This window comes from Salminus brasiliensis, chromosome 25, assembly GCF_030463535.1.
Source record: "Salminus brasiliensis chromosome 25, fSalBra1.hap2, whole genome shotgun sequence".
In the NCBI taxonomy this organism is placed as follows: Eukaryota; Metazoa; Chordata; class Actinopteri; order Characiformes; family Bryconidae; genus Salminus; species Salminus brasiliensis.
The window spans coordinates 25,507,268-25,528,658 of NC_132902.1; the positions used below are offsets into that span (position 1 = coordinate 25,507,268).

At 42.0% G+C, this 21,391-nt stretch overlaps 2 protein-coding genes across 2 annotated transcripts; both read right to left on the minus strand.

Moving 5' to 3' along the window:
* Positions 1–3,123: 3,123 nt before the first annotated feature.
* On the minus strand, positions 3,124–6,336 carry LOC140548037 (B-cadherin-like). The gene is made up of 10 exons (XM_072671387.1): positions 6,264–6,336; positions 5,137–5,282; positions 4,901–5,056; positions 4,661–4,808; positions 4,403–4,575; positions 4,186–4,314; positions 3,954–4,123; positions 3,721–3,863; positions 3,410–3,634; positions 3,124–3,320 (listed from the first exon to the last, which is right to left on the minus strand). The coding sequence occupies exons 1-10, from the start codon at positions 6,334–6,336 to the stop codon at positions 3,124–3,126; spliced, it is 1,560 nt and encodes a 519-aa protein (XP_072527488.1).
* Positions 6,337–9,419: 3,083 nt separating this feature from the next.
* Positions 9,420–16,395, minus strand: LOC140547804 (B-cadherin-like). The gene is made up of 12 exons (XM_072671000.1): positions 16,327–16,395; positions 16,156–16,234; positions 12,721–12,836; positions 12,477–12,632; positions 12,240–12,384; positions 11,942–12,114; positions 11,725–11,853; positions 11,336–11,521; positions 10,981–11,225; positions 10,748–10,890; positions 10,440–10,664; positions 9,420–10,350 (listed from the first exon to the last, which is right to left on the minus strand). Exons 1-12 carry the CDS (start codon positions 16,357–16,359, stop codon positions 10,157–10,159), a joined length of 1,824 nt encoding a protein of 607 aa, XP_072527101.1. The 5' UTR covers positions 16,360–16,395; the 3' UTR covers positions 9,420–10,156.
* Positions 16,396–21,391: the final 4,996 nt, after the last annotated feature.

Sequence of the window (21,391 nt, forward strand, 5' to 3'; positions counted from 1 at the left end):
CTAGAGAGGAACTCTCCTCAGGAACTTTCACTAAGGGGTGTACTCACTTTTGTTGCCGGTGGTTTAGACATTAATGGCTGTATATTGAGTTATTTTGAGGGAAGAATAAATTTACACTGTTATATAAGCTGCACACAGACTCACGTTTCATTGTGTCAAAGTGACATTTTGTCAGTGTTGTCCCATGAAAAGATATACCTAAATATCTGCAGGAATGTGAGGGGTGTACTGACTGTACTTCTTTTCTGAAGACAAGACAATAACCAACAAAACACAGATAACCTAAAGCTAAACAAATCTGACCGACCTACCAAACAACAGAACAGAAAATACAAAGCCTTGGCCATGGCTGACCAGCGGGTGAAGAAATTTAGAACACAGTTATTATAATTTCGTTACCATATAAGGTCAGTGACACAGCTGTAACTCGCACGGCTTAAAAGAAGTGGTAAAATGGATATATAGATATATTTGGACGTATGATGTATTTGAAATTGTTTGTGTCAACTTGAACCTGTAAAATGTGGCATTTCTTCCCCACCTATGAGGCTTTCTGAGCAATACCTGAATCTGTGCACTCTGGCCACATCTGCTGGTCTAAAGCGTGCAAATGTGGACGATCTATCCAGCAGATGGCGATATTTTGCTTTTCATTGGTGAATAAATGTAGTTTGCTCTTATTTTTTTCTTGGTGACAAGCGTAATCCCTCAAGGATCAGTTCTTGGGCCCCTTTAGTTTGACCCCTTAAAGCAGAAAGGCTTATTACACACTATGCTGTATTACTCAGTAACTACAAGGAAGTCTGTACAAAGTGGTGGGGCTATTCTCTGGTAATAGAAGTTTGTAATAACACCTTTGGCCTGCCAGTGAGCCATTGGCTGTTTGAGGGGTTAATCTGCATATGCTGCCATTAGGCCAAAAGACACTGAGTATGAAAAACAATGTATGACAACATAGTCAGAAACAAGCTTAGTGTCCTAAAAAAAAAAACCTAGTGGAACTCATCCATGCTTGTATCTCCAGCAGGATTCACTACTGTACCAGCCTCTTAACCAGAAGGCTGCTGCAGGAGTTGAAACCAATATCTGCAAGATGGTACTTCCCATTTAATCTTTAATCACATTATTTATACAGTATATTCTGGAGTGTTTGTTTAATTTCTTGCTCCTTCTGCTGTTTTTCTTTTGCTGTTGTGTTTGCAGTGTGATATAAGCAATGCTATATAAGCTGTGCTTTATGACATCTATATAAAATCTAGGCTTTGGCTGTGAAATGCTACACATATTTTAATCAGTACATAATTTTATGACTGCATGTTTGCTTCTGGGAAAACCAGACACACTGACAATGACAGTGGTGCTGAGATTGAACCACACTCAGAACACTTTACAGAGGGGCTTCAGCTCAGCCAGCACGCACATGTGGGAGTCCCCTGTGTGTAACATGGGCTAGGTAAATGTTTTGTTACTGAGACCCAGTTGGGCTTTCCAAATTACACCCCATCCAGACCCCATGGGCAGTGTACAACCCAGATGGGGCCCATGTTTAACCCCTCATGGTTCCATTACTGGTGGATCCTGGTGGGCATCCATATGTGGGGCCAACATGGAACCCACTGACAAAACTTTCTGGCTTCTGGCTGGGCTACCCATTCAGACACCATATGGGCACTTTATATGGAGAGTGGAGTTCTGGAAAGACTCAGCGGCCCTGTCCCAATTCACCCTAAGCTCGAAGACTTTCCTGAAAGTATGGTGGGTGAAAGGGGTGTGTTCAAGGTGTTGGAGAGTTGGGTTGGGTTTCATGGTTGCTGCTGTTTTTGCTGTGCTTCTGCTAATAATTACAGTGGAACATGGGTGTCACGCCTTCCCGGAGTAATTTACAGCTTCTGGACTCTATCTCCTAGAATCCTTGGGAAGGTCATATGACTCCACACTTCTATCTTCTATCTGTGTTTTTGCGGTTTGCTTTAATCTTCACTTTGGAATTGACCTTGGACTGTGTTTTGACTACAAACTTGGATTACGTCTCTATTAGTAAAGTCTCTTTCCTATTTCAGCATTTGTGAGCGTCTGATTCTCTTTGGAACATTACAATGGGTAATGGGTAACTTAACACTTACACCTTGGGATACAGGTTGCAAGTGTAAGTATTTGGACAGGGCCAGTATGTACCAGTGTTACCTCAGGCATTTATTAAAGACCAGGTGGAAAAGCTTTACAGTTTGTAGAAATGGATGTGAAAAATAAAATGTGCTTCCAGAGAGAACAATAAGAGGCAGTGTTTTCTTTTATTTAATGGTTTATTTAATGATAAAATGTGGTAAAATAATAAAGTTAGTTTTCTAACCTTTATAAGTAAGAGTAAATGATCTTGATTGATACCGTCTGGAACAGTTCTTCAGTCTAGATGAAACGGCACTATAGGTAATCTAGAGGTACTACAAAATGAAATTGCAGGAAAGGGAAGAAATCTGTAAATAAACCAACAATATATACACAGTGCAACTGTGTAAAAGTTTTAGGCCCCTAATCCCATTCCTCTAAATCCTGTCTCTCAGCAGAGCTTTTACTATAGAAGGTCTGAGAGATTTGGATCCCATCAGAACAGATAAAGCAGGTGAAGATAAATCCAGTAAAAATGAGAAACAAGAGCTTCTCGTTCTGAAGAAAGAAAGTAGTGAGATCTTGTCGGTGAGCTAGTCTGAAGAACAGAGCTCGGTTCCTCCAGGGTTCTCCTGGACGCCCCCCAGTCCAGCCTGCACAGCGTGGAGGACGTGTTCAACTCCAGCAGCAGCAGCAGCAGCTCACCTGATTTACCATCATTAGGCCCTGATTTACCACCAAACCATGTGTTGATCTGAGGAGAACTCTAAATAATACTAGACTCCATGAGAGAGGAGAACTTTGGAGATGTTTTAATGATGAACACAGTGATGGAGAACCACCACCACTTTCTGTAGAAATATTAGTATTTATTCTAATATCAGTGATTTACTGAGCAAATAAACACTTACTGACCAGATGAGCAGCTCTTCATTTTCATTTAGGGGGGCTAACACTTTTGCACAGTGCTGTGTATATATTGTTCTGTGTATTAAATTAAGTAAAAAGGGCATTTGTTTAAACCTTTAAGCAAAAGTAATTATTCATATGCTGAGTAATGATAAAAGGGCAGTTTTCGTATTCTCCAGTGCAGTCACATACTGTAGCTTGGATGACATTGTCCTGGAAGAGTTTGCTGGCATCATACACCCTCAGAATAATGTTGTACTCTCCCGGTTTCAGTGCTGTTTTGAGTGTGAGGATTATTCCAGTTTCTGCAGAAAGGAGAAAAGTTTACAGAAGTTCACAAACACTAAAGGCCAATCAGAGAAAACAGTATTCCCTAAAAACAGTAAAAACCTACTGGTTTCGTCCATCCTGGCTGTCCAGTCTCTCCTGCTGTCTCCCTGGAGTTCCACAGTGTACGGATCAGCAAATCCAGGTCCATCCTTATCCGTCACAGACAGCAGGACTGGAGTAGACTCCTTATTGCACACTCTGATCGATCTCTCTTCAATAACAGGAGCGTTATCGTTTACATCTTCCAGCACGATCACAAGGGTTCCTGTACCGGTAGCTGGAACTGGATCTGGATCAGAGATTTTGAAGGCCTTTAGGAGGACGATGCACCATTAAAACACTTCCTTCAGACAGAGAACCAGGAAACAGACCTACCATCATCCACAGCTAAGATCAGAGCTTTGTATTTGCCATCTTTCATGAAAGGAGACTCTCTGTCCATGGGGCTCCTCACTCTGATCAGTCCAGTCTCTCGGTCAACACTCAGCCAGCCAGCAGGATCAGCGCCTACACGATATCTGCAACCCAGCATCATACAGTACTATCAGCGTTCCCATGAAGGTAAAGTATGGACGGCAATGAGGAAATCTTGACGCGTAAATTCTTACGTCACTGTCTGAGTCTTCTCTGTGTCTGGATCAGTGGCGGTGTAAACGATTAGCTCAGTTTCAACCGCGAGATCTTCAGGTTTAGAAATGATCTTCTCCACTGGGTCAAACACTGGAGCCTCGTTCACATCCTGAACATTCACAATGACCGTGGCAGTGGACGTAAGTACCTAAGTAACTGTTCAATGAAGCCCTGCTGACAATTAACGTATCTGTAAGCAGGAGATCTTACCGAGGTCTTTTCAAACTGGGGTGCATTGTCGTTGCTGTCCGTTACAGTAATCACAGCTGTTCCAGTGGTTACGAGGCCGTTTCCCTCCAAATCTGCAGCTTGAATCAGCAAGGTGTACTCAGGATAATTCTGAAAGAGATGATGTTCATGACTGAAACTGCTTCATTACCTCATTCCAGCCCAACCCAACACTCAGAACCCTGATTTCTGCCCTCACCTCTCTGTCCAGACCTCCAGACTTCACTCGAATCCCTCCAGTGACCGGGTTAATGTCAAACAGGCTTGGATTTGGCTGTTGTGGACTCTGACTGATGATGGAGTATCTGATATCAGCATTAGCAGTGTTAGGATCATCTGCATCAGTGGCTGTGACCGTCATGAACTCAAAATCTTCAGGAAGAGAGATGTGATGAAGACCATCATTAAAACCATCATGATATAAACAGCAGATATTTGTCTAAATGAATAAAGCTACCTTTAGCTGAAGCTTCTGGAACACTGCCAAGGAAAGGGTTTTGGGTGAAGATGGGCTTATTATCATTCTGGTCAATCACGTTGACGATAATCTCCATAGGAGCTTCTTTAACACCATAATCATCAGGTGAAACAGCATGAACTTGAAGCTGGAAGCAGCAGAAGAATACAGAGCTGTTAAATGAAGGTTTGGGGGGATTTCTAGTGTAGAGCTTCAGCGAGGAGAACCTGAGTCTCTTACCACATAATTATCTTTGGCCTCTCTGTCTAGAGGCTTTGTTACATAGAGTGAACCATTGTTTCTGTTTACGGTAAAAAGTCCCACTGGAGGCTGGTCTGCTCCTTCACCAGTGATGCTGTACACCATCCTAATTTCCTTAGAAAGACTGGACTTGATCTGAACACAGAGGAGAGAATTCAGTACAAAATAGAACACAGAGAAGATCTTCAGTTTAATTAGGAATCATCTCTACATACCTTTGATATCTCCTTGGGGAAAACGCCTCTAAGATTCTCTGATAAAGAGATTGGTGGAATCACCCAGTCTCTCTTTCTCCTTCTCAGTCCTGCTGATGAATCTGGAACCTCAAGAATCGGACCAGCTGGGTTGCAGGTTGGACAAGCTTGATTGCATTTTTATCCAACACAACACACAACAAAGATAAACACATACAGATGTTGACAGTTGTTGCTTCCAACATAAATATAATATATCTTTTTTATCATTTTTGCAATTTTATGATTTAGGGAAATGATCTCTAAATAAACAAACATACTAAATATAGACATCCACTGTTAAAATAATTAGATCCATGAGGAACGTTTGGAGGTTCTTCATTTTGAAACTGTGGAGGAACCTCATAAGGTGCTTTGAGGAACCCTTTTCTGCTAATAACTTTTTATTGAAGGTTCCTCAAAGCACCTTGAGAGGTTCCACCACATCTTTAAACTGAAGAACTTTGAAATGTTCCTCATGAATGTATACTTTTCACAGTGTCAGGAGGTATAAGAATAAACATACTACAATAAAAACTGCATATGAGCAAGTGGCTGTGTCGAATCTTTAGCGCTGGGACCCTTGTGGTCCTGGAATGGTGACAGATCAGCAACAATGATCCAGATCTGAAAAGATATATAAAAAAAGATCTGTAAAATAAATATCTCTATAAACATTAGCATGAAATTCTAGTTGAGACGTTTCCTCACCTGGAGAAAAGCTAGTAGGAGAGGAAGAATCATCTTGCTGTGAGACGGTGAAAAGTCTGACGTGAAAAGGAACTGCTTAATGCTTTAAACTCAGTCGAGCTGTATGGTCTGGCCTGCTATTTCCTCTCCGCAACCACAAAGTGCTGTTCTCACACACCAGCATAGTCTCTCATATTTCTCACAGTCTTTTTACAGTTCATCTTTACAGTGCACTTACATGTGATTACTCAGGTTATCTCTGTTACCTTATAGTCAGACCTACCCATTCAAGTCGTCATCCACACTCTGATACTGCCCAACGTTCTCTGTTTCCACAAATCCATTCAGAACGGTCTCTTTACCTTCACCGCTCATTCAGCCCGACCTGTTGAAAGACTGAGCGCTGGGGTCCCCTTTACCAGCGTCAGACCAGCTGCCACCAACCAGTCCGACCACCAAGCCCCCCAACCACTCGTGCAAGACCAGCTGCATGCCCTCCTGCCACTGCTACCTGCCTAATGACTATGCTAAAATCTACATGGACTCTAAAACTATCTGCCACTACTATTATTAATATTATTAAGTATCACTATCATCACTGCCATGACTATATTAAGTTCTACTACACCATGATTATTATTGTTTTGGACACCTGATCAGTAGAACAGTCTTCTTAGTGGTGTTTAGTGACTTTTGCCAATAATTTATAAATAGTTCTGATCAGAGGAGGATGGGTTGGTCCCCCTTGTGAGTCTTGGTGCCTTCCAAGATTTCTTCCTCCAGCTCTGAGGGAGTTCCTTTTCCTTCTACTGTGGTCTTTGGTTTGCTCACTGGGGGTCTTATGTTTCATGTCTTGTCAATATTTTGTCATCTTTCTGATTACTGATTCTGTAAAGCTGCTTTGTGACAACGGCAGTTGTAAAATACAGTGGCATGCAAAAGTTTGGGCGCTAGGTAGTTAGTTCGGATCATGGTGATTTGGGAGAAGACTGTAAGATCAGTGGACTCAGTGGATGTTGGGCTGGAGTTTAAATGGCTTCTGCTTGTACCTTTACACCACCCTGACTTGTTCTGAAAACTAATGTCTCTGAATGCTTTGGACTCCGTCAGCATGTTGATTTCCCTTCACATAATCAGTTGACTCATTGATCTATCTGATCTTCTTCAGACCTCTGCTCTGTCTGATCTTCTTCAGATCTCTAGTCTATCTGATCATCTTCAGACCTCTGCTCTGTCTGATCATCTTCAGACCTCTGCTCTATCTGATCTTCTTCCGACCTCTGCTCTATCTGATCTTTTTCAGACATCTACTCTGTCTGATTGTCTTTAGACCTCCAGTCTGTCTGATTTTCTCCAGGCCTCTACCTGATCTTCTTCAGACCTCTACTTTACCTGATCTTCTTTAGACCTCTATCTGATCATCTTCAGACCTCTACTCTATCTGACCATCTCCAGACCTTTAACTAATCATCTTCGGACCTCTAGTCTATCTAATCTGTTCCAGACCTCTATCTGATCGTCTTCAGACCTCAGCTCCTTTTCAGACCTTTTTCTTTTTCCGAGTACCTGAAGCCACACTGGTGACCTCTGCTGGTCAAATGCACTATCTGCCACTATTATTATTAATATTATTAAGTATCACTATCATCACTGCCATGACTATATTAAGTTCTACTACACCATGATTATTATTGTTTTGGACACCTGATCAGTAGAACAGTCTTCTTAGTGGTGTTTAGTGACTTTTGCCAATAATTTATAAATAGTTCTGATCAGAGGAGGATGGGTTGGTCCCCCTTGTGAGATCTCTAGTCTATCTGATCATCTTCAGACCTCTGCTCTGTCTGATCTTCTTCAGATCTCTAGTCTATCTGATCATCTTCAGACCTCTGCTCTATCTGATCTTTTTCCGACCTTTGCTCTATCTGATCTTCTTCAGACATCTACTCTGTCTGATTTTCTTTAGACCTCCAGTCTGTCTGATCTTCTCCAGGCCTCTACCTGATCTTCTTCAGACCTCTACTTTACCTGATCTTCTTTAGACCTCTATCTGATCATCTTCAGACCTCTACTCTATCTGACCATCTCCAAACCTCTAACTAATCATCTTCGGACCTCTAGTCTATCTGATCTTCTCCAGACCTCTATCTGATCGTCTTCAGACCTCAGCTCCTTTTCAGACCTTTTTCTTTTTCCCAGTACCTGAAGCCACACTGGTGACCTCTGCTGGTCAAATGCATGAAAATGCAAAGCGTAATCCATGCAGTAGGCTGCACTACTTTGCTTTTGGTTAAAAATGCATCATTTACTTTTTAGAAACAGTCAAACCAGCTTAAACACTCTCCCCATTTTCAATGTCTCATTTGTGGAGCAGATCATTAAAAAAAGTTTAACAACTATGAAGCTTTGAGGCTTGTCAACGTGTATTTGGCAAATTCCAGTCTGGCCTTTTTATGATTAGTTTTCAACAATGGTGTTCTCCTTGGTCGTCTCCCATGAAGTCCACTTTGGCTTAAACATTGATGGATGGTGCGATCTGACACTGATGTTCCTTGAGTTTGAAGTTCACCTTTAATCTCTTTAGATGTTTTTCTGGGCTTTTTTGTTACCATTCGTATTATCCGTCTTTTTGATTTGACATCAATTTTCCTCCTGCGGCCACGTCCAGGGAGGTTGGCTACAGTCCCATAGATCTTAAATTTCTGAATAATATGTGCAACTGTAGTCACAGGAACATCATGTTGCTAGGACATGGTCTTATAACCTTTACCTTTAATATGCTTGTCTATAATTTTCTTTCTAATGTCCTGAGACAACTCTTTGCTTCGCTTCCTCTGGCCCATGTTGAGTGCAGTACACACCATGTCACCAAACAGGCCACAGTGCTGGTAAGTAGTTCTGATTTCCATGTTTACACAAATACAATAAATTAAGGTGTAATTAAGGCCTGTTGAGAATGCCGTTCTGGAAATCAGTGTATTTACCTATGTCCACCAATTCAGCCTACAGCACTTGAGCTCCACTGCTTCATGTGGACATCACAAAGACTGTTTCAGTTAATGAGGTAAATCAGATGCTTTCTTACCATGAAAAGCATTGAGTTGCGATGGCTGACCATTCGAGGGTTTCCCTTATGTAGTGACCCCAGAATGTCAGTCACACAGCTGCAACTCGCTGGGATTAAGAGTGGAAGGATGGAAGAGTTAAAGGGGCAGTAAGGTGGATATATTAAATACTGATAGATTTGATGTTGGAGGTGTTTGTGTACTGTGCACTCCAGAAACATCTGCTGGTCAACAGCATGTAAATGTTAATGTAGAAAATCAATCCAGCAGATGGCGGTGTTTGCTTTTGATTGATAAAATAAAATGTGAAACCATAAATAAACATTCTTTGTAACCCTCTTTGTATATAATTCTATATATATTTTATATACTTTTTTCTAAAATATATTTACAGTGTATCATAGTTTTATCAAAAGCTTAAGGCCACTGCAGACCTTGACAATGAAAAGGATGAGAAATTAAAATGTGGTTTCAGAGAGAATAAGAACATCGGACAAAGATAACTGCTTCCTTTAATAAACATTATAACTATCAGAAGGAAAAGAGTAAATTACAGAGTACATGATCATCAGTCACAGTCTGGGACAGTCCTGCAGATAATAAGATGCATAATACAGAGGTTCTACAGAACGAAGTTGCAGGAAAGAGAAGATTTCTGAAACTGTAAATATATGAAAGTAAATTCTGCAGTATATTCAATTAAACCCAACTAAGATATAAACTAACCCTCGTGCACTAGTTCAAATCTTCAGACAAAAATAATGAACCACTACTGGTACTCCAGGGCAGTCACGTACAGATGCTTGGACAGTGTTGTCTTGTGACATCTATATAAAATCTAGGCCTTGGCTGTGAAATGCTCCAAATATTTTTAATCAGTACTAATTTTATGACTGCATGTTTGCTTCTAGGAAAACCAGATGCACTAAACCTGACAATGAAAGTGATGCTGAGGTTAAACTACACTCAGAACACTTTACAGAGGGGCTTTAGCTCAGCCAGCACGCTCATGTGCTCCATGAGGAGAACTTTATAGATGTTCTGATGAACACAGTGATGGAGAACCACCACCACTTTCTGTAGGAATATTAGTATTAGTGTTTATTCTAATATCAGTGATTTACTGAGCAGATAAACACTTACTGACCAGATGAGCAGCTCTTCACTTTCATTTAGGGGGGCTAACACCTTTGCCCAGTGCTGTATATATTGTTCTGTGTATTAAATTAAGTAAAAAGGGCATTTGTTTAAACCTTGAAGCAAAAATTATTCATATGCTGAGTAATGATAAAGGGGCAGTTTTCGTATTCTCCAGTGCAGTCACATACTGTAGCTTGGATGACATTGTCCTGGAAGAGTTTGCTGGCATCATACACCCTCAGAACAGCGCTGTACTGTCCCTGTTTTAGTGCTGTCTTGAGTGTGAGGATTATTCCAGTTTCTGCAGAAAGGAGAAAAGTTTACAGAAGTTCACAAACACTAAAGGCCAATCAGAGAAAACAGCATTCCCTAAAAACAGTAAAAACCTACTGGTTTCGTTCATCCTGGCGGTCCAGTCTCTCCTGCTGTCTCCCTGGAGTTCCACAGTGTACGGATCAGCAAAGCCAGGTCCATCCTTATCCGTCACAGACAGCAGGACTGGAGTAGACTCCTTATTACACACTCTGATCTCTCTCTCTTCAATAACAGGAGCGTTATCATTCACATCTTCCAGCACGATCACAAGGGTTCCTGTACCGGTAGCTGGAACTGGATCTGCAGAGATTTTGAAGGCCTTTAGGAGGACGATGCACCATTAAAACACTTCCTTCAGACAGAGAACCAGGAAACAGACCTACCATCATCCACAGCTAAGATCAGAGCTTTGTATTTGCCATCTTTCATGAAAGGAGACTCTCTGTCCATGGGGCTCCTCACTCTGATCAGTCCAGTCTCTCGGTCAACACTCAACCAGCCAGCAGGATCAGCGCCTACACGATATCTGCAACCCAGCATCATACAAGACTATCAGTGTTCCCATGAAGGTAAAGTATGGACGGCAATGAGGAAATCCTGATCCCTAAATTCTTACGTCACTGTCTGAGTCTTCGCTGTGTCTGGATCAGTGGCGGTGTAAACGGTTAGCTCAGTTTCAACTGCCAGATCTTCAGGTTTATAAATAATCTTCTCCACTGGGTCAAACACTGGAGCCTTGTTCACATCCTGAACATTCACAATGACCGTGGTAGTGGACGTGGGGAGGGGACTGGCAAACGGAACATCGTTCTCAGCGGCCACCAGCAGAGTGTACTTGTTGTTCAGCTCGAAGTCTAATGGCTGAAAAGACAAAGTACAAAGACCATGAACACAACTCACACCCTTCCCTAAAAACATCCATCATAAACATCTGAACTGAGCATCAGTGACCTGATCAGAGACTGAAGTACCTTAACAGTAGTGATGATTCCCTCCTGTTTGTTGGGTCCTGTGCTAATGTTAAAAAATCCACCATTGTTTCCACCAACGATCCTGAACTTGGCCGACCAGGCAGGAGACTGAGGTTCATCTCCATCAGTCACTGGCAGCTTCACCACCACAGCTCCTACTTTATTCTCCGGGACTGATACACTGTACTGGAATACACAATACTTACATTACTAACACAACAGGTAGCAGCTTTTACAGAAACGACCGGGCTGGATTTGAGCTTCTGGAATGGACTGATTTCCTGAAGCAGATCTCAGGATTATTACAGACAGTCAATGAATCCATTACTAAGTAACTGTTGAATGAAGCCCTGCTGACAATTAACGTATCTGTAATCAGGAGATCTTACCGAGGTCTTTTCAAACTGGGGTGCGTTGTCGTTGCTGTCCGTTACAGTAATCACAGCTGTTCCAGTGGTTACGAGGCCGTTTCCCTCCAAATCTGCAGCTTGAATCAGCAAGGTGTACTCAGGATAATTCTGAAAGAGATGATGTTCATGACTGAAACTGCTTCATTACCTCATTCCAGCCCAACCCAACACTCAGAACCCTGATTTCTGCCCTCACCTCTCTGTCCAGACCACCAGACTTCACTCTAATCCCTCCAGTGACCGGGTTAATGTCAAACAGGCTTGGATTTGGCTGTTGTGGATTCTGACTGATGATGGAGTATCTGATATCAGCATTGGCAGTGTTAGGATCATCTGCATCAGTGGCTGTGACCGTCATGAACTCTAAATCTTCACACAAAGAGAAATGCAATGGATGAGAAAGGAGCCCACAGTGAAGCATGATCATCATCATCATCATCAATAGGAAGGTAGGTAGTAAAACATCAGATTTGTGTCATACTCTTTATACTTACTAGGAACTGCAGCTTCTGGAACACTGCCAAGGAAAGGGTTTTGGGTGAAGATGGGTTTATTATCGTTCTGGTCGATCACATTGATGATAACCTCCATAGGAGCTTCTCTAACCTCACCATCAGCTGCAACAGCGTGAACTTGAAGCTGGAAGCAGCAGAAGAATACAGAGCTGTTAAATGAAGGTTTGGAGGGATTTCTAGTGTAGAGCTTCAGCGAGGAGAACCTGAGTCTCTTACCACATATTTATCTTTGGCCTCTCTGTCTACAGACTTTGTTACAAACAGCCAACCATTGTTTCTATTTATGGTGAAAAGTCCCACTGGAGGCTGGTCTGCTCCTTCACCAGTGACGCTGAACACCATCCTAGTTTCCTTAGCACGACTAGAATGGATCTGAACACAGAGGAGAGAATTTCTTACTATAGAAACTATAGAACATAGGAAAGAATTACCGTCTGCATTAGGGATCATCTACACTTACCCGCACCAACTCCTTGGGGAAAGGACCTCGGCCATTCTCTAAGAAAGACATTGGTGGAATCACCCACTCTCTCTTTCTCCTCTTCAGTCCTGCTGAAGATCCTTGAAACTCCAGATCTGGATCATTGAATTAACACACACACACACACACACACACACACACACACACACTTCAATATACATCCATCAGCAATGCACTGAATTCTCTAATACTGAGAGTATTCCTCCTTCAGAAGAGCATCCAGCAGAACCAGAACAGAGCTGGAAAACAGGCCATCATTATATAGTGTATCACAAAAGTGAGTACACTCCTCACATTTCTGCAGATATTTAAGTATATCTTTTCATAGGACAACACTGACAAAATGACACTTTGACACAATGAAACGTGAGTCTGTGTGCAGCTTATATAACAGTGTAAATTTATTCTTCCCTCGAACTCAATATACAGCCATTAATGTCTAAACCACCGGCAACAAAAGTGAGTACACCCCTTAGTGAAAGTTCCTGAAGAGAGTTCCTCTCTAGTGACTTCATCAGATGAGAAGTCAGTGCCACCGGCCTGTAGCTGTTTTGTGTGGCCACCATTATTTTCCAGAACTGCCTTAACTCTCCTGGGCATGGAGTTTACCAGAGCTTCACAGGTTGCCACTGGAAAGCTTTTCCACTCCTCCATGATGACATCACGGAGCTGGCGGATATTCAAGACCTTGCGCTCTTCCACCTTCCGCTTGAGGATACCCCAAAGATCTTCTATTGGATTTAGGTCTGGAGATATGCTTGACCAGTCCATCACCTTTACCCTCAGCCTCTTCAATAAAGCAGTGGTCATCTTAGATGTGTTTGGGGTCATTATCATGCTGGAACACTGCCCTGCGACCCAGTATCCGGAGGGAGGGGATCATGCTCTGCTTCAGTATTTCACAGTACATACTGGAGTTCATGTGTCCCTCAATTAAATGTAACTCCCCAGCACCTGCTGCACTCATGCGGCCCCAGACCATGGCATTCCCACCACCATGCTTGACACACTTATCTATGTACTCCACACCTAATTGCCGCCACACATGTTTGAGACCATCTGTACCAAACAAATTAATCTTGGTCTCATCAGACCATAGGACATGGTTCCAGTAATCCATGTCCTTTGTTGACATGTCTTCAGCAAACAGTTTGCAGGCTTTCTTGTGTACAAACTTCAGAAGAGGCTTCCTTCTGGGGTGACAGTCATGCAGACCAATTAGATGTAGTGTGCGGTGTATGGCCTGAGCACTGACAGGTTGACCCCCCACCTCTTCAATCTCTGCAGCAATGCTGACAGCACTTCTGCTCTTTCTTATCTTTCAAAGACAGCATTTGGATGTGACACTGAGCACGTGCACTCAACTTCTCGCATGGTCTTTTCTGAGTAGACCCTGCTCTTTTAAAATGCTGGAAAAATAATTTAGGAAAAAGCTTGGCCACTGTGTTGCAGCTCAGTTTCAGGTGTGTTGGCAATCTTCTTGTAGCCTTGGCCATCTTCATGTAGCGCAACAATTCATCTTTTAAGATCCTCAGAGAGTTCTTTGCCATGAGGTGCCATGTTGGAACTTTCAGTGACCAGTTTGAGAGTGAGAGCTGTACTACAAAATTGAACACACCTGCTCCCTATGCACACCTGAGACCTAGTAACACTAACGAGTCACATGACATTTTGAAGGGAAAATTACAAGCAGTGCTCAATTTAGGGGTGTAGTCTCTTAGGGGTGTACTCACTTTTGTTGCCGGTGGTTTAGACATTAATGGCTGTATATTGAGTTATTTCGAGGGAAGAATAAATTTACACTGTTATATAAGCTGCACACAGACTCACTTTTCATTGTGTCAAAGTGTCATTTTGTCAGTGTTGTCCCATGAAAAGATATACCTAAATATCTGCAGGAATGTGAGGGGTGTACTCACTTTTGTGATACACTGTACAAAGCCAGGGAGAGGTCAGGACACAGGCAAAGCCATAATCCCAGTTACACACAGCAGACGATCAGACCAGAGGAACCACCAAAGCACCACAAAAGCACTGAGGAGCTTTAGAAGAGTCCTACTCAGTCCAAACATGAAGGAGATAAGCCTCAGGTGAAGGGTGGAGCTTAGCCCTGGCACATGACCTGTGCATGAGCTTCCCGCTGAGGCCAGCAGATGGAGACATTACAAATGTTTCTTCTTATCAGTGTAAACTTAGAAAATATTAACTTTTCTATATTTAAATAAATACTCCAGTTCTTCAGTCTGGAAAATGTATTATGACACATTAATTACATATTAATGCCTAATTTCATTGATTATTAATTTTATTAATGGTGTTTTATTTATGTTATTTTATTATTATTGGGAAAGTTACTTCTGATGTTTCCATAATGTTCGGTTTTGTCTAACTGGTTATGAAAGAAACCTTCTAGTAACGTAGTGATGCAAACCATGATTAAGTCACACCTTTTCAAAATGTTCCTGGAATGTTATTTGTGGAACATGACCAGGCTAATCTTCTTGAAACGTTTTTAAACATTAGCAGACTACATAATATACAGTCTTTACTTCCTATAGCTACTTTGCCCAAATGTCCATGCTCCCTGTCCACTAAAGAAAGTCCTTTTGAGGCTGCTTCAGGAGATCATGGACGCAAGGCTAATAATGCTAAAAGCTTATGCTATAGACTGTCCAGAAAAGGAAAAAAAAGCCAAGACCAAGGGAAGACCAGGGAGAGCATTGTGGTACTCATGTCTTTGACCTGAGGTCAAGCTACCATGTCACAGAGGTAGTTTTGCTTCGACAAGGAATTGTGTCAGCAGTCGGGGGACCTGCTTCAATGGCAAAAGCTGGCCAACCAGAGGGCTGACCACCAGGGTGGACATTCTCTTCAGCTAGCTAACGGCACACCATGCTGAGAGGGCCCAGAGAGGACAGTAATACTGTCTGCTAAGACTCAGGAGAGATTACAAGGTTCTTGTTACAGTGCATAGCTGGGGTAGGCTAGGCTAACTAGGCTATGCTATGTGTCTGTGGACCTAGGCGTTGACATAAACCAGACAATCAGAGCTCAGAGATTTTTTTAAGACAGGAAAATCAATGGTAACAAATGTCTCAACAAAACAAAGATATGTCCTTCTGACAGTATGACTAGTCATAAGCATACAGTTCTATATATCTGATATTATTAATATTAAAACCTCCATAGTTTGTATCTGTCATTACTGAAATATATAGAAATCTTACATTTAAGCTTGTGTCATTATTATTGCTTGTTTTGCTGGTGGTATTTCAGACGTACACAGTTTGGCATATGTTTATACATTTGTACAGTGCAGCCTGAGGCATCCCTGCATCTCTATATCTCTATATTTCCATAAACATAATTTAGGAAGTTATAATGAGGAATAATAGTAAAATCAAAGCTTCATACCAGCGTGATGTGATTCTTCGTCAGCTTCAGTTCCCTTGTAGACCTGGTATGATGACACATCCCTCACAGTGGCTAACATCTAGTGGAGTAGATGTTAGAGGTATGTACTAGTAATTAATAGACATAGACACTTTCCTCTGTTCTCAAACACTAATTTATACATGTTCTCACCTGAAAAAAGACCAGAAGGAGACCGAAATTCATCTTGCACTCCGGGGCTGAGGAACAGATGTTGTGGGAAGTCAGACGTGATGTGAAACTGCTTAATGCATCAAAATGGTCAGACTGGTTAGTTCCTGTTTGCAACCTCAAAGTGGAAGATTGTAGTTTCTTACATATCAAACGTCACAAATATGTTCTTAGAAGATGTGCTGGAGCTTACAGATGTGCCAAGATCACAATGTTTACATCTTCACTCAGAAACAGTTCTCACTTCTCATAAAACTCATATTTTAGAGTGGGAAAGGAAGTCCTGACCTCCCATTAAAATATTGTTATTTGACCTAAAGCAGGTCTGCAATTGTAGCACCAAACCTCGAACATGGGAGCAGCCAGGGTGGTGAAAATGAGACTGTAAAAAAAGAGAAGATTTTAAGCTGCAGGTTGTTTCATGATTGTTTCTCTGTGGTGAAACTTTCATAATTTACTTGCTAAACTGAGGTAATTTGGTGCTTTTCATGTAGATATCATTAAAACTATTTCTCAAATGTCTAAAAACATTAAAGACTTTAATGTCAGAGAGTAGAAAATGAAAATAAATGGTCTAATGATTTACCTTACAGACGAGGCAGTGTGACGACACAAGTCATTGAGTGAAAATTTAATGCCACATCCTGGCCGCTCTAAAAATGATTAAATTGTTCTTAAAAACTTTCTCAGGTCAGTTAGTGGGTAGACACATGTTTTAGGCTACTTTCTTTGTGAGATAATATTGTAAGATTTGTATTCTGTTTACAAAATATTATATTATATAATTATAATATTAACTTAAGAAAATTTAATTGGTAGGTAATTATTATTTCTTTCTAACAATGCCTGGCAATAAATCTTATACCATTGTTAATTTCCCTTTTCAATGGTGCCACATGTGTAAGGAGCATGCATTTGTGGGATGAGCAGCAGAGCCGAGTATGTGGGCCGCACCCATGAAACATTTGCCATTCTTTTCTTAGGTACCGCAGTCTGTCTTTTACAGGTTTGCAGTCAAGGTTTGCAGGACGATGTGGACAATATGGATAATATAGCGACGTTATGTTCAGCGATGAGTCCAGATCATAGGGTCAAAGTGTGGAGAAGACGCGGAGAACACTAGGATGATTGCTGCACCGATAGAGTAACATCTTTTGGTGGAGGCAGTGTGATGGGGCGGTGTGGGGTGGCATCATCTCCCTCACTGGAAAAATGAGGCTCGTCATCATTAGAGGCTCAATCTCAACACAGAGACATATCCAGACAAAATTCTGCAACCAGTGACAATCCTGTATCTCCACAGTCTGGGCTTGAACTCCATCCTCCAAGATGACAATGCTCGCCCCCACAGAGCAGAGTTTATTAGAGACCACCTCCAGAATTTGTAGTGGAGAGGATGAAACAGCCTGCCAGCAGTCCTGTCCTCAACCCCATTGAACACTTGTGGGATCAGCTTGGCCGTGCTGTTCGTGCCAGAGTGACCAACACAGCCATGTTGGCTGACTAGCGGCTGAAATGCTGGTTGAAGAATGGGATGCCACCCCACAGCAGTGTGTGACCAGGCTGGTGACCAGCATGAGGAGGAGGTGCCAGGCTGCTGTGGCTTTTTTCTTCAAACTTCAATCATCCAGTCCACCAAACACCAAACACCAAACCAGTCGTTGGTAGAATTTGTTGTTTGGCATTGGCCGAGAGGACACATACTCAGCTCTGCTGCTCCTCCTACAAATGCATGTTCTTTACAAATGTGGCTCCATTTGGCTCCATAAATGGACATTAACCAACAGTATAAGATTTATTAATTACAACAAAGAACTGATCTACCAATCACAAACGTCCTTACGTTTTTTGTGGTAATGTTATATTTTCTTCCTTAGTAATTATGCTTAAAACATGCTTAATATGCTTAAATCATTACCTGCCCATAAAATGGCATAAATGCTGTGAGGCTATTACTGTAAAAAGTCTCAAATGTAATGTTTAAACTGTCTGTTATGGTTTGTCATGAGACAGAGGCGGACGTATTCACTGGATCATTTAATACAGGAAAAATAAAACAAACAGAAACCAAACAAGCACAAAGCTTACCAAATACACACCATAATAAAGGATAAAGGATAAAGGATAAAAGGATAAAGGTGCACGTATTCGTCACTGTACAGTGTGGACTGTACAGCGAAATGTGTCCTCCGCATTTAACCCATCTGGTAGTGAACACACACTCACACACACACACGTGTTAGGGGCAGTGAGTACACACACACACCCAGAGCGGTGGGCAGCCAACTCCAGCGCCCAGGGAGCAGAGAGGGTAAAGGGCCTTGCTCAAGGGCCCAACAGTGGCAGCTTGCCGAGCCCGGGAATCGAACCCACAACCCTGTTATCGATATCCCGGCGCTCTAACCGCTGAGCCACCACTGCCCCTAAATAATCCCATAAACAGAAAAAAATCAACAAACCGTGAAACCGACATGTACATACACACACAAGACCAGACAAAGGAAGGCTGAATTATATACAAGGGACTCACAAGGAACACTTGGGACTAACAAGGGGGCGTGGCTACAAAGGAAACACTGGTGGAAACACTAATGGACAGGCGTGGCTAGGGCAGACAAGACACAAACAGAGCCATGTGTTTGGGAGCACATGGCAACACAAAACAAGGGCAGACATGACAGAACAGGGGCAGGCCTGTCGCTTTATCATCCAATAAAGAAATGAGACTGTAAAAGCATTCTAAGGGCAAAACTCCACACCACAAACACCATAAACAAATCAGGAACTGAAAACAGACATCTGCAGTGAAGCTCTGGCTCTGGCTCCATGAAGAAAGCTAGCGTCTGGGATGTCTATGAGCTCCACACTTCAGACAGTCACTGACTGCAAAGAATTGGTAACTTTAAATGATTAAAAATAAAAAATGTAATCTAGGATTAGTTTGTCCATATGTGTGGTCAGATGCAGATAGGAAGCTACACCATTTCCTCAGTCTGTATCTCACTGTGTCACTAACACATACGCTATATGTCCAAATGTTTGTGGACACCCTTTCTAGTGAATGCATTTAAGTTGCACCCATTCCTGAGTGAGGTGGGGTGGTGATTATCATCCAACATTGTGACCTTACTAGCACTCTTGTCGCTGAATCAATCAAATCCTCACAGCAATGTTCCTCCAAAATCTAGCAGAAAGTCTTCTTCACTGGACAGTAGAGACAGTTAAGCAGGATCAACTTTTTTTAATCCCTTTGATTTTGGGCAAAACAATGAATGAGCAGCTATCTCAATACTTTTGTCAATATTGTGTACTTTAATTTACATCAGTACCATACGAATGTTCCACAGACCACGTTGTGCTGTTTCTACTTACAATACCAGCAGATTCTCCAAAATCCTAAAACTAATCAGAAGGATTAAAAGATTAAAGAAGAACTGATCAACTAAACATGCTATAGCCTAATCTAATTAATCAACCTACAGTGATCAGTCCAATTTCTGTGGAGACCAAGATCACACCAGACCACCCCCCACACCCAGGCAGACCATAGCAGACCTCTTCCTGAATGTGACACAGGCACAGGCTGTACTGTCTGATCTGCTAGTTCCTCTGTGCAACTACGAGAGTGTGAGGCTTCAGTTTGTCACGTACACTACATGGACAAAAGTATTGGGACACTTGCTCATTCATTGGTTCTTTTGAAATTGGAGTTGGAGTAACTGTCTCTACTGTCCAGGGAGGAAGACTTTCTACTAGATTTTGGAGTAGCATTGCTGTGAGGATTTGATCACATTCAGGAATTTATAACCCTCTAGTCCACACCTGCATTTGGCAGCATGGTGCCAGTAGCTTTATGTTTATCAGCTCCAGAGAGTCCTATTTTATTGGCAATATTTCTCTACAGTGACTAGACAAGCTGTGTGTGTGTGTGTGTGTGTAACTTAAAGTAGCTGAATACCTTACTTCATTACATGGGGTGTCCACAAACATTTGGAGAGTGTATATGAGACTTAATGCCATGGGGACCAGCAACAACTCGCTTCTGCAAAGCCTTCTAACCTGGGAGTAAGAGACCATGAGAAACACCATTTAACCTGGCCATTACTGACCAGTTGATGATCAGCTTTCCAGAAGAAATCAGAAATCATTGTTGTGACCCTAGAACGTCAGTGACACATCTGTGTGGGAAATGTTAAATCAAGGTGCGTCCAATAATTAGCATCCCAGGTGTATACAATCTTGTAATCAGTCAGTGGGTCTATATATAGGGCTATAGGTAGTCACTGTGCTGTTTGGTGACATGGTGTGTACTACACTCAACATGGACCAGAGGAAGCGAAGGAAAGAGTTGTCTCAGGAGATTAGAAAGAAAATTATAGACAAGCATGTTAAAGGTAAAGGTTATAAGACCATCTCCGAACAGCTTGATGTTCCTGTGACTACAGTAGCACATATTATTCAGAACTTTAAGATCCATGGGACTGTAGCCAACCTCCCTGGATGTGGTCACAGGAGGAAAATTGATGACAAGTTAAAGAGATGGATAATGCGAATGGTAACAAAAGAGCCCAGAAAAACTTCTAAAGAGATTAAAGGTGAACTTCAAGCTCAAGAACCATCAGTGTCAGATCGCACCATCCGTCGTTGTTTGAGCCAAAGTGGACTGCATGGGAGACAACCAAGGAGGACACCATTGTTAAAAAACAAATCATACTTGAACTTGACTTGAACTTTCCAAATTACACATTGACAAGCCCCAAAGCTTCTGGGGGAATGTCCTATGGACAGATAAACAATCATGGAACTTTTTGCCAAGGCACATCGTTCTATGTTTACAGATGGAAAAATGAAGAACAGAACACTGTCCCTACTGTAAAACATGGAGGAGGCTCTGTTATGTTCTGGGGCTGCTTTGCTGCATCTGGCACAGGGTGTCTTGAATCTGTGCAGGGTACAATGAAATCTCAAGACTATCAAGGGATTCTAGAGAAAAATGTGCTGCCCAGTGTCAGAAAGCTTCGTCTCAGTCACAAGTCATGGGTCTTGC